The sequence below is a fragment of the Oryzias latipes genome, chromosome 12 (genome assembly GCF_002234675.1).
Source record: "Oryzias latipes chromosome 12, ASM223467v1".
In the NCBI taxonomy this organism is placed as follows: Eukaryota; Metazoa; Chordata; class Actinopteri; order Beloniformes; family Adrianichthyidae; genus Oryzias; species Oryzias latipes.
Genome location: NC_019870.2, coordinates 14,515,034 through 14,527,904, shown reverse-complemented (window position 1 = coordinate 14,527,904; position 12,871 = coordinate 14,515,034). Strand labels below are relative to the sequence as shown.

Sequence of the window (12,871 nt, the reverse complement as noted above, 5' to 3'; positions counted from 1 at the left end):
GCTTCACCCTTTGGTCCGGACAAGTCAAAAGTTTTATTTATGTTTATATTTTGCAAGACATTTATGCTAAAAGTGCCACAGCAGAATTCAAGTGTCCTCTGTAATTTGGCATTATGGCACACAAAAACACACAATTTTACAATAGTCAGAGCACAATGTTAGCACAAAACAAATATATTTTCACAATTTAAAGAAACTTGAGCAAAAATAAGTCACAATTGTTGTTAGTTCAGATATAAAATTCTATATTTGTAGTCATGTCATCAATTTTAGTTCCAAAAAATGAAAGAGAATGAGCTAAATAGGAAAAACTGTACAGAAAAACCACATGCAACACAATAATCCATGAAATCTACACAATCGACTTCCAGCAGGAGTTGTCCTGCAACTTCACAGAAAATGAACTAATTGTGTTTTCCTTTTTATTGCACACAATATCGATGTCTGAGTAATCTCTTTTTTCATCGTTAATGATAGCAGACGTTACAACCCCTTGGTGTAAATGTACATGTAGTAATAGATGCTGGTCTGCAGAAACTCAAATGAAAATGAACTTCAGTTTGACATTGAAGCTTATATTGAAGTTCTCCCTTCATTACCAGATTGTAAACAAATCGATCCAGTAACTTCTCTCTACTCTCTACCTTTCAAGAAAAAAAACATGCCCGTGCAAAAGTTTGATAAAACTGCAGAACAATGCGGTCAAGTCATAAAGTGCTCATTTTAACACACACTCAATACTTTCCCTTTTAGTGAAATCCTCCATTTTTGCACTGCAACCACAAAAAGGGCGTCTCAGAGCCCTATAAAGTTGTCTTTTCAGCGTGTCATCCAGTACCTTACCTCCTTATTCCATTTAAACCTTTGGAGATGCAGCACTTTGATTCATAAACTCTAAACAGAGTCAGGACAGATGCTGGTGCAAAGCTGATAGAGTAAGAGGTGAGAAAATCTATTTTAAATGAATGAAAGCTGCTACAGTAACAGATTGATGCAGCACTGTCATCACACGTGTACCTTTTCATAACAGAGGCTAGATCCACATCTATCCCTAAAGCACAAAGATGCAACCACTGCATTCCCTTTAAAAAAGCCATTTGTGTTTGTTCAGTTGGTAACATTTGCCAACTCCAGAAGAACATTTTCCGTCTGATCCAAAAGGCGTGGCACCCTAACTTTGAAATCTTTGCCTACTGCAGAATTACAGTGCAGCATCGGGGGCAAAATGTGATCCATCATCTTTGGAAAAACAACACTATTCAACCTGGCTTCTACTGCGGTACACGCTGGTTAAAATCTCACTATGGATCAGCCTTTTGTGAGCTGTGTTTCCTGTTCACCTACTGCAGGACGAAAAGGATCGGTTATAACAAAGTTTTCATTTTTATCACCAACATTATTGATGGGAAAACAGTTTCACAACGAGCTTGTTTTTGTAGTAGAGATCTTTTAAAGTTAAACTTAGTAGTGGTGCTGTGTGTCAAGTTAGTGTTTATGTGTCAAAAAAAGTAGGATGCAGTGTTCAGTGAAGGCGGGCTCAGGGTATCTTAGTCTTGTTTAGCACGATCAGTTTGTGGCGTCAAGCTCCTCGTTTTCTACCTCGGCTGCAGATCTGGATAGAAAATGCCGTGGATCACACCTTCAATCACAACGTTGGAAAATTCATCTGGGAAAAGAAAACAAAAATCAATGAAATCAATGTACTAGATTTGGGAAAGAAAAAAAAAGGATGCAGATTTGGAAGCGTGAACGTACCATGTGGCAGCAGGTAGGGGTCTCTCAAAAATAGCATGACTGGCTGATGAGAAAGTTTGCTGAAGAAGAAGAAGAAAAAATTCCAATCCCAGATTTTAATAAATGAACTGTCTATGTCGTTGACCGGTTTGAAGTTCAGGAGTGGAGCAACTAGTGACTGAAGTTTGAACTGGCTAAAGTTCAAACATGTGACCTACTGGATTTTATACACTAAGGAACTGAAAATAACTCACCTTGACTCCACAGACTCTGTATCAAAGGACCTTAAATGACAAATAAAAAAACATCTTAAACGTGTCGGTTCTACCAAAGAAATACGATTTTTTCCCCACAAATATAAACAGGAACAAATCACTTTGTCTGTAAAGCAAACATGCAGTTTTAACTCACCCGCAGCTTTCTGTTTTTGGCACTGAAGGAAAATGCCGGATGTTTAGGAAGTCCAGGAATATCTTTGGAAGAACCTCATTTTCCATAATTATAGTCTTTAAAAAAAAAAGCAAAGGGGGAATTTCAGAATGTGCTTGAACCAAACCATATTTCTTCAGCAGCTTCCACATTTGTTTATGATAAGAAGACAGAAATCTTCAGTAATTAACCAAAGTGTTTAGGAAAATAAGCACCTGTAGGTAGAGCTCCAGGCCTTGCCTCCTTTGCTCCAGGACTTTAGGAACCCAGTTTCTGACGTGCTTTGAAGGCATTTCCGGCGGTTTGATGCTCCTTTTAAGCTAGAAAAATATTTCTATATGTTACAAACAGACTTCAAAAGCAAATGTAATTTGGTTTTAAAGTTTTAAAAGTAAAAGGATGACAAAAAGGAAGTGAAGACATCCTTGGTCAGCAGTTTTTTTTATTTTTATCCCTAAAATATATATGTATTTTTAATATATTTAATGGACTTTTCAGCCCAGAACAGAATCACTTTGAGAGAAATGCATTGTCTGCTTATAAAAACACGAACTTATGAGTATTTTAAACTTTAAAACTCAAGTCTTACCACTTCAAGCGAAGAATAAATGACTTAATGCGCCATCTGTGAAGTTACACTTGTTTAAAGACGACTAACTAACATAGTACATTGGAACAATGTATGAACAGCTGAGCAGTAAGAGGCGATGGCATGACAGAAAGAGGAACCTCTGTGTAAACCTACAGCCATCAGCACATCAGTGGTGATCGAGGTTAACCTCCGTGATGCACGAGAATTCCTTCCTAGCTGCAGTGATTTTGCAATGCAAGAAAATACGATACTCTGCTTTTCACTATAAATATTAGTTCAATCTAAATGTAAACGTGCATTGGAAAAAAACATAACATATCAGTGAAGTAAAAGGACTTTATGCTTATAATCTGTGTATAGGATCAAGAGAAGTTACATTATTTTTAATTAAACTCTAGAAGGTCTGCAGTAAATTCTCACCATTTTGTGCAATGCATGGAATTCACTGTAGCGCTTTTCAATGCTGTATAGTCTGCCACTCATCAGCACGTCAATTTTAAAGACCTAAAGGAAGAAAAGAAGTCAGAGAGAGTGGACTTTTGAAGAAAACATCCCATCAGCCTGTGGCTGTCAATGCAGATGTCCGCTCTGATGACAGGAAACATCTGGCTGCTGTTCTGTGACCTGTGAATGAGCCTTCCATCACTAAGCTGGAGGCTTTCGCAAAGCCTTGATGACACGCCCGTCGCTGTAACTTCCAGCCTTAGGCAAAGCAGGAAATGCCGTTTGAGTGACGGTCAGTGACGCTCCGGAACAGGGAACCTAAACGCCTGACTCGACAGTGTGGAAGCTCATTTACAGGCCAATTCAGCTCAAACAATATGTTAATGTCATTACTTCCTCAAAAACTGTATTAACACCATTTAGAGGACACACAGTAAAGAACATACAACAATAATCTGTACATCAATCTTTCAAAATAAACAGCAGGCGGGTTGGAAAAGTAAAGAAACAACAAGAACAAAAGTAACTTTATGTTCAACTATAAAACAGAGACAGATGATAGACTTGAACAATCAGTTCAAAGAAATATGGAGTTTTATTGCTGAATTTAATATTATGAAGACAACATTTTGTTAATAAAACCAGTAAATGTATCACAAAAAACAAACTGGGAAGATAACTTATTATCAGTAAAACCAAACAGGATGTTTTTCCATGTCAGGAAGTAAATTTGAGTCATTACAATTAGTTATGTTAAAGTTTAAATAATATACAAATGATAAGTGTGAACGTCATTTGAGTCACTGTGTTACTTTCATGTTTTTGTTTAGATAAATAACTATGGTTTTACGGAAGACGCTGTGAGTTATGGTAACTAACTCTGAGTGCATTATTTAGCTAGTTTCGAAGAAATTTTATGAGTGATAGTTTAAGACAAATACAAACAAAGGCAGACATAAAAAAAAGTGTTTAACCCTTGTTTTCACGTCGTTATTACCTAAACACACAGAGAATTGAGACGGAAAAGTCGTGACAACAGTTTAGCAGCAAAAGAAACTCAAAACAGAAATGATTATGTGCCTAGCTTACCGTGTATCCCTTCTCTATGGAGTTGTTTTCTGAGCGAAACGACGGAATGGACACTCGAACTGGATGCATCGCTGCTTGAACGAATGTCTGCTGTGTAGATTTGAGCGGCAATAGAACACACAGACGAACACACAAGAACACACAAGGGCACACACAGACGAACACAAACACACTGCTGGTGGGTCTGTTGAGTTTGATAAAAATCACAGTTTCGAAGAAATTTAGACAGAGCTCGCGGACGCCCCCTGGCGGCGCGGATGACGCACATCTGCATGAATTTAGTCTCAGAAATTTGAATTTTGAATATTTTTACACGTATTTTAATTAAACATATCGTTTAATTATCTGTTTTATTATTATATACATACATGTATATATATATATATATATATATATATATATATATATATATATATATATAAATGAAATATGTGGAACATAAATGGAATATAAAACGTTTTACCTTTTTAAAAAAATTATTTCACAATAATCAATAATATATTATTGTGTTGGAAGCTATGATGTTATCTGGAATTTTCATAATTCAATTGAGATTTACATATCAGTTTTGCTATTGTTAATTACGGTTTGTTAATTTTAATGAATTTCTTATTTTTGTCGAATAAAATAAAAAAAACACTTTTATAAAACTCTTAACTACTTATCGATAAAGTTAATTTTCATGGACGTTTTGAACTGATATTTGAAACATAAAAAGGTCTTTTCATACTGAAAATAAATAAAAAGCAAGTAGTTTCCTGTTGAGAAGTGTTCTTCACACCTCAGGTTTAACCTTTTGTCAAATTATTATTAGTATATGTATTTTACATGTGAAATGAGAAACATCTATACTTCTTAATATATGTTTATGAACCTTTTCTTAATGGAAAATGTGCTTTTACAAAAAAAAAGCAAAGGCAAGAAAAAACTTTTTTTAATGAAATAAACAAATCCAAAATCCAATTATAGCATGACAAAGGTTTATTCAAGTAATAATCATTTTAGTTTTTTTAGCCAAAAGCATTCCATAAATAGAAAAGGTTAGGTTTTGAAAAACCACCCACACATTTTCAATCCTCCTTTCTGACCTATTGAAGCTCCTGAGTTTCATACTTTTAACAGAGCATCCATTAATGTGAGATGTTGGCATACAAAACCCATCCAGACGGAAATGTTCCAAAAATGTTGTACAGGTAAAGAAGATAACATTGTTTGATGCTACATTGCCACCTTTTTTTTTTTTTTCAATATTTTGCTTATCTTTTGAAATAGCATGTGTACACCAAGTGTAAAATATCGCTTGAAATATCAAATGTATACTTAATGAAATGATATTTAGTACTGTTTGATCTGTCGTTGCAGCTCATTCATTCAAAGTCACTTTTAGGTATTTTTGCAGAACCACTTTGGACTTTTACCTAATATCTGTGAGAATGGAAAAACACATGAATGTAAACAGCCTAATAATAAATAAGACCAAGAACAAGAAAATTGCATCCCATTATTTAAAATACTTACGTTGACATGTGACAACCTGACACATAGGCATAGTTGCCAGTGTAGCGCACATCACAGCGCACGATGTTGTTGCTGTAGTCCTGTTCTGGGACTTGATAGTAAGGATTTACACTAACCTGCGAGCAAAAATGGCAGATTATTAATGATGAATAAATAAATGAGTAACAGGATTTCCCTGTAATCCCAAGGATATAAAATGTATTTGAAGGCATCCAGAGTCGAAAGACCAAGTTATCATGTATTCCTAACAAACCTTCAGGATATAGTTGCCAGGTTTTACATCTGTGATGTCAATCCACTGACAGTCAATGTCTGCATTGTAGGTGTCATAACATCCCGGGCTCAGGCCCTGCACATTGAAAAGTAATCATAGAAAACATGATATAGGCAAGTTGTTCCACAGATTATATGGTGTCATATGCAGAAAAAGCTGTTTAGCTAATTTTACTGCTTTATTGCAGTTTGAAAAAAAGAATGAAAAGTCCTAAAAGGAGATAAGGAACAAAGCCATATGGTTCTTCAATCAATCAATCAATCAATCAATCAATCAATCAATCAATCAATCAATCAATCAATCAATCAATCAATCAATCAATCAATCAATCAATCAATCAATCAATCAATCAATCAAACAATCAATCAATCAAACTTTATTTATAAAATAGCGCTCGAAACGCTTTAACACTAAAAACAGAAAACACACAATATTACAGTAAAAACCCAACCCACCCTTCACCCTTCCCACTCCCCTCCGTTAAAACATATGACCCCCACGTACAATGAATAATGGCTATGTAACTGTAAAAATAAATAAATAAATAAATAAATGTTAAAAAAAAAAAATAATAATAATAATAAAAACAAGTAAAGCTTGGCTTTGCTGTGAGGAAACAGTATTTGGGAATCTCTTCATACCAGGAGCCAGCCTGGCCATGGGAGCATCACAGAGCCCACCCAGACTGGGACAACAACGGGGTCCACTTCACAGCCGTGAAGCTGCAAAGTTAAACTCCAGCTGCCCCAGCAAGGGCGACAACCGTGGCAACAACCACCGACCAAGCTGGCAAGTCCTGGAAGAAAAGATCCCCACAAGAAACATCTTCTTTGGTGATTGTGAATATAATTGAATCTCCAAGCAGGAAGAAAAATATCAACCTATCAACCAATCAATCAAGTCTAAGGTGACTTTCACCAAGGACCACAGTGGTTTTTCTAACTGACGCATGCATAGAAAAAGTAAAGATGTTGGATTACAGGGAACTTCCCCTGTCGAAAAATTCACATGAATTCTTTAGCATGAAGAGTTTTACAACTCAGAAGAAGTCTCACATGTTCCATCTGAGTAATTAACCTTTTTTTAAAGGATTTTAAAAATGTGTGGTTTTGTTATACGTTTTGCACGATATGTAATGTTTTGCAAAATCAGAAAAAAGTGCATGATTTGAATACCAAAAAAAATTCTGTATATAAAAAAAAACAACACTATGAAGATTAAAACAGCATTCAAAGTGGTCCCTGATTCAATTTAATTTAAATCTTTATTTGGGTTTCAGAATTTCTTGAGGTATTTTTGTATAAATGTCTAAAAACCAAATTTTTTTCTTGGATAGAATCCGTGAAAAAACATGTATAAATGCTGCACTACCTCCCAATATGTTTATTTTTACAATGTTCATTTCAAAAGAATGCTAGCAGCTGCAGTGCTCTTTTGTGCTTGAGAGGAAAGTATTTTAAGTGTCTCACAGGGTCATGGAGATAAGCAATGAAATAAAAGTTTCAGGCAGCAGCAGCACCTTTTATGGCAGACTGCTGTGGAGTTAAGCATTTGCTGACATTTGACGTTATAAAAAAAGGCTGCATTGTCCTCTAAAGAAAAAACAACAAATTCATATTTCACTAAAGTGGTTTTCATTGATCATTGTGTTTAATTTCACAGCAGTTGCTAATTGGTAAAAAATGTTCAAGCTAATCAGCTTGACATATCAGACATTTGCTGCTTATATTGAGAGAAAACAAATATTTGTTTCGAAAATTTAACCCAAAGATGAGAGCTCATCGATTATTTTGTGTCAGCTTTTGCTCCTTTTTCATAAAATGTTTATGTGCTTGACTGGGGCCATAAAACAGAGTGAATTTGCTCAGTGTCACTGCATTTTTCTTTAAAAAAAACATGTTAAAAATCCCCTTAAGATTTTCCTGGTTCCAAAGGTCTTATAACCATCTTGTGCCCTAGTATTTAACTTTTATTCTGGAAAATATCTGCACAGATAACACTGCTAATACTGTATTAACTGAAGTTGCTACTATTTTAACAAAAACTTGTTTACTTTTAACGAGATTTACCAAACTTCCTTTAAATTAAATGGACGTGGCTTTTCTAAATAATAATAATGAATAATAATGTTTTGGATTTATCTGCGCTTTTCCAGATGCTCAAAGCGCTTACAGTGTGTCCATTATTCATTCATACTTGGTGATGGTGAACTACTGTTGTAGCTACAGCTGCCCCGGGGCAGATTGACATCAGCTAGCTTTTGACTGACACTGAAATTGTAAGATGTCAGAAGGGGTTTTAGACTAAAATAGAAAAAAAGTATTGCAAAAGTATTAGATGAGAAAAATTATTTTCTTTTGAAGGTAAGTAACTGAATCCCCCAAACTCAGTTCAGCACAACCTTAAAAGTGAAATCCTAAAAAAAAAAAGCCAAATTGTTTTTGAATAATATAACGCAGTTCTTTTTACTGTAAAATGTTTAGCACTGACGAAGCATTTCAGGTATTTGTGTAATAGTTGCATGGGCAGTAAATCAAATGTTTAAACTCAGAGACCTGAGTATGGGAAGTGCAGGCATATCTTCTGTAGTATCCATAGTCACAAGAAGTATCTTCCAAGCAGAAACTGGCCTTGTGGCCTTCTGCTACCGACCGCTGAGAGGTGGCATCCAGCAGGTCGTAATGGCTGAACTCATCCATGCTGTGAAAATGCCTATAGATGAGAGACAAGACTGGATTAGAACAATTCCAATTCAAAAGACTCAATAAAGACCACCCAAAATTACAGTTATGTCATCATCATAGCATCAGCTAGCTTTTATGAATGTGAAACACATCAACATCTGGTTTAACTCTGCTTTCTGAAAGAAAAACAGTCTGGACTCTGGCTGGAGTCGACTCTCAAAGTACTGACAAAAATTCTATATGGGCTACATCAACAGTTTACGGAATCTTTGCCAAGCATGCTCCATTTTGGGGAACAGCTGGCCAACTTCATAGCACTCCGGCATAACTATGGAATGCAGTAATTTTAGGAAAAAAGAAAGAAAAACAGGCAATTTTATGAGAGCTTAGTGACAATTCAGCAAAATCTGTAGTTTTTAATGTTTTTTTTTCTCATGACACACACACAGTAAATCTATCAGACTATAAAACAGACAAAAGGTAAATAAAAATGAAAAAGACATTCACTTTTTCAGGTGCTTCACAAAAGAAAAAATGGCTTGCAACAACAGAATAAATTGTTATTCTTCAGTTTTTGTGTTAGTCTTTCCTTTTTAATTTATGCAGAAATAATGAATATATATATACACACACACGGAATATATATATATATATATATATATATATATATATATATATATATATATATATATATATATATATATATATATATATATATATATATATAAAATATATATATAAAAGCCTTCACGTTCTCATTTACAAACATTTTCAAAATAAAAGTTCTGGAGGTCGTAGAGACTCTCTAGGCTGAAGAGTTGAATGTGGCACATGAACTCACTGATGGCAGCTGTGCCACTCCCAGGAGTAGCGTGGCCTGTTTGGTAGGAAGTCAGCTGTTCCTTGATTCTTGACTCTTTGAGGAAACCTCAGTAGCACTCGAGTGTCATAATCCCTTATGCTTGATCTGTAGGCAGAGCTGCAGGATTGGTGCAAAGAAAACAAACAGATTTGGAGAATTAAAAGCAGCACGTTGTCAAGTATGGACACAATGACATCAGCAGGCATGTTTGTCTTGCTTTACCCCCTCTCCTCAGTGGATCGAGTCTTGTGGGTAAATACTGGGTGGAAAAAACTCTTTGGGAAACACGTGGTCATTTGGTTTAGTTTTCAGTAATGTGTTTACCATTCGAGCTTTCTCTGCCAGGGGAAGCTATGATTAAACTTTTGCAGAAATCCTCCCCCTCTTTTCTTCCATCAGCGGCAGGATTCACTAAATTTTACCTTCTCACATTGCTTCCACTGCGAAACTCTCACCCACCCGCGCATAGGTGGTTGTTATGGCTCAGACCTCAGGGAATCACACCCAGGTCTTTTTTTTTTTGGTCTCTCATCACTTTTTTTGTACCTTGACAAGCAGTTTTCCTCAGCTGCGCATCTTAAGTTGTACATTGGGGATCTCTGGACATAAGCAGATGCTTGAATGTAGTATGGGTCTGGCACAAGATCAGGGAGTCCTAATAAAGAAAAAGGTATTATATTGTACCCCATAAAAATATAAAGATGCAATAAATGATCACAAATGCACGATCTGATGAGCAGAGGATGAAACAGAAGACCAGCAAAATGCTGAGGTGAGGTTGGATTAATTTGCTCCTTACGCACGCTACATTGTGCCAAATTTACGCATGATCGCAAAAATAAAAATGCAGCCACTTCTTTCTCTCACCGTACTGATGATATCTTGTGCCATATCCAGGTCTCTGTCTCTCTCTGGGTCTCTCGTAAACGTCATAGTGGTTGTAATATGGATTATCACCATCAATGGACTTGTATGGGTCGTATGGATCATCACCAACCATCATGTCTTCTCTTCTTGGCAGAGACGAACTGACATTGACCTTCTGGGTGTCGTTGACTCGCTCTCCAAAACGTTCATGTTGAAGCTGCTGGCGATGTTCTGGACCTCTCACAAGCCTTTGGAGCTGCGGCGGGACGCTTCGTGGAGGCTGCTGGTCCTGCCGAGCCACCGACTGTTGCTGGGTGTCCTGACGTCTCTCGTCTGCATCTTGGACGATGGTTATTTGTTGCGCCCGCACTTGCTCCTGCGGTGCGCCTCTGCGCCGCGCCGGCTGGTACTCTGCGCCCTGGCTTAAAATACTAAACACCTTGCCGTTGTGGGACCATTGCAGCGTCTGTCGGAGAGCCGCACTTTGCTCATTCCTTTGCTGGGATCCGGGATTCCTCTGAGAATGGACAGTATGGAGGGACAAAACAAACAGGCAGATGCGCGCGTATGCGTAACGCGAAGCGCCAAATTGGCGTAACCACATTATGATCTGAATTAAAGGAAAGTATATGTGATGGTACGAATACACACAATATTATTAAGACGAACCTTTAACTGCTTCTTCTCCTAAACTAAAATATTATAAATTTCAGCCTGGATAATGGAAGCAAAACGTTTCAAAGAATCCATGAGGAGTCATATCGCTTTGGTCATGCTGGCTACAGATGCGCCCCTGCAAGATGATGATGATGAACAGGAGGAGGAGTTCGACATTATACAAGCTTGATGCCTAGCTCATATAACCACTGTGGTGCTTAAGCCACGTGGGTTTGATGTCTGCAAAGGTCGACATATTTGGTGAGAATCACGACAACTGTTTTATTTAATCCCGCACAGGCGAGTTTGGACTAATGTTGTGAAACTGTGGTTTCTTGGACATTTTCACACTGCCTTAAACCTTGATGATAAGATTTTTGTTGTTGAAAAAATGTCCTATAAACCTCTGGATGAAGTCCAATTTTGCACTTCATTTCTTCGGTAAAATAACAAAACTCCCTCAAGGTTCCTACAACAGCCTGAGGTTTACATCCATTTCAGTCAAGCCTACTTTGAAACATGCATCACATTTCCAACTAATCTTAAGGTCATTAATACTAATTTCTCCCTCTCTAAGGTAAAATAGTATGTGATAAATCTGTGTTGGGAAATGTCTGACCCAGTGCTCTCATGCAGATGAATCAAAGTGAGAAACTGCAGTCCAGCCAAATCACATAATGCATAGGTTGGGAAGCTTAATATAAGGTTTTCGTTTTCCTCTGTCCAGAAAACCAGAAATTTCTTAGCATCTACACAGAAGACTGCAGGAAAAGAGCTGCTAAACCACAGCCCAAAGTCTGAAGGATTTTGTGGGTTCTTACCCCACAATGACTGAAAAGCTAGCGGATGTGTTTTTTCTTTTTTTTCTTTTTCTCTTTTCTTTTTTTCACATGTTTTGCACATGATGAGAAATTAACTATGAAATGGAAACTTTTTTAATTCAAGTAACTAAACTTAAGGAATTTTAAAGCATTTAGCTAAAATATTGATTTTACTCTATTTCCTTTATAACACTCCCTTTTGTCTGGTTAATTATGAAACCTGATGAAGCAACCACAGAAAGCACTGACAAAATGTGCATAATATCTTGATTTTTACTCATAAAAGAAACCAAACCCTGTTTTTTGTCAAAATATGTGACAGAAAATTCATTGTTTTACATTCAGGAGAGAAATCGAAATCTTTTTTTAAATTTTTCATCAGTACTTGTTTTCTTGATCTAAAACATTCACGGTGCAATCTTTGACTGAAATAGGTCCACAGATTTGATTAAAATGCACTAAAGCATTCCTAGCTGAATATTACAAAAATGGAATCAAATCATTATCTTCTTTCTCTTTCGGCTTTTCCCATCAGGGGTCGCCACAGCGAATCATCCTTTTCCACCTCACTCTATCATGGACATCTTCTACCCTAACATTAGCCAACTTCATGTCCTCTGTTAAGACATCCATGTATCTCCTCTTTGGCCGTCCTCTTGCCCTCCTGCCAGGCAGCTTCATCTCCAACATCCTTCTACCAATATATCCACTATCCCTCCTCTGAACATGTCCAAACCATCTCAGTCTGGCTTCTCTGACTTTGTCGCTAACACAGGCAACATGAGATTCCTGAAGAAAGAGCATGTTTCCTGTTGTGCACCAAAAGCCTGAAGTGACTCATTCAATTAAACGTTTAAAACTGAATGTCCCTTCAGAAGCACATTGAAACATTTTGTTCCA

At 36.7% G+C, this 12,871-nt stretch overlaps 2 protein-coding genes across 2 annotated transcripts; both read right to left on the bottom strand.

The window, feature by feature from the left end:
- Nucleotides 1-14: 14 nt before the first annotated feature.
- Nucleotides 15-4,535, bottom strand: snx24 (sorting nexin 24). The gene is made up of 7 exons (XM_004074806.3): nucleotides 4,289-4,535; nucleotides 3,176-3,259; nucleotides 2,379-2,483; nucleotides 2,146-2,240; nucleotides 1,989-2,018; nucleotides 1,756-1,814; nucleotides 15-1,666 (listed from the first exon to the last, which is right to left on the bottom strand). Exons 1-7 carry the CDS (start codon nucleotides 4,355-4,357, stop codon nucleotides 1,596-1,598), a joined length of 513 nt encoding a protein of 170 aa, XP_004074854.1. The 5' UTR covers nucleotides 4,358-4,535; the 3' UTR covers nucleotides 15-1,595.
- Nucleotides 4,536-5,206: 671 nt separating this feature from the next.
- On the bottom strand, nucleotides 5,207-11,299 carry LOC101171929 (protein-lysine 6-oxidase). Its single transcript, XM_004074805.4, has 7 exons — nucleotides 10,494-11,299; nucleotides 10,173-10,281; nucleotides 9,606-9,743; nucleotides 8,636-8,792; nucleotides 6,060-6,155; nucleotides 5,807-5,922; nucleotides 5,207-5,713 (listed from the first exon to the last, which is right to left on the bottom strand). Exons 1-7 carry the CDS (start codon nucleotides 11,095-11,097, stop codon nucleotides 5,707-5,709), a joined length of 1,227 nt encoding a protein of 408 aa, XP_004074853.1. The 5' UTR covers nucleotides 11,098-11,299; the 3' UTR covers nucleotides 5,207-5,706.
- Nucleotides 11,300-12,871: the final 1,572 nt, after the last annotated feature.

What these genes read in the sequence shown, in the direction of transcription:
- snx24 (XM_004074806.3), bottom strand. Translation starts at nt 4,357, where the DNA reads ATGCATCCAGTTCGAGTGTCCATTCCGTCGTTTCGCTCAGAAAACAAC. An exon ending in TCCATGCATTGCACAAAATG is followed by an intron (nt 2,484 to 3,175) that starts GTGAGAATTTAC and finishes ATATTTTTCTAG; the next exon opens with CTTAAAAGGAGCATCAAACC. An exon ending in CCCCTACCTGCTGCCACATG is followed by an intron (nt 1,667 to 1,755) that starts GTACGTTCACGC and finishes TTCTTTTCCCAG; the next exon opens with ATGAATTTTCCAACGTTGTG.
- LOC101171929 (XM_004074805.4), bottom strand. Translation starts at nt 11,097, where the DNA reads ATGTGGTTACGCCAATTTGGCGCTTCGCGTTACGCATACGCGCGCATC. An exon ending in GAGGAAAACTGCTTGTCAAG is followed by an intron (nt 9,744 to 10,172) that starts GTACAAAAAAAG and finishes CCAATCCTGCAG; the next exon opens with CTCTGCCTACAGATCAAGCA. An exon ending in GAGTGGCACAGCTGCCATCA is followed by an intron (nt 8,793 to 9,605) that starts GTGAGTTCATGT and finishes TCTCATCTATAG; the next exon opens with GCATTTTCACAGCATGGATG.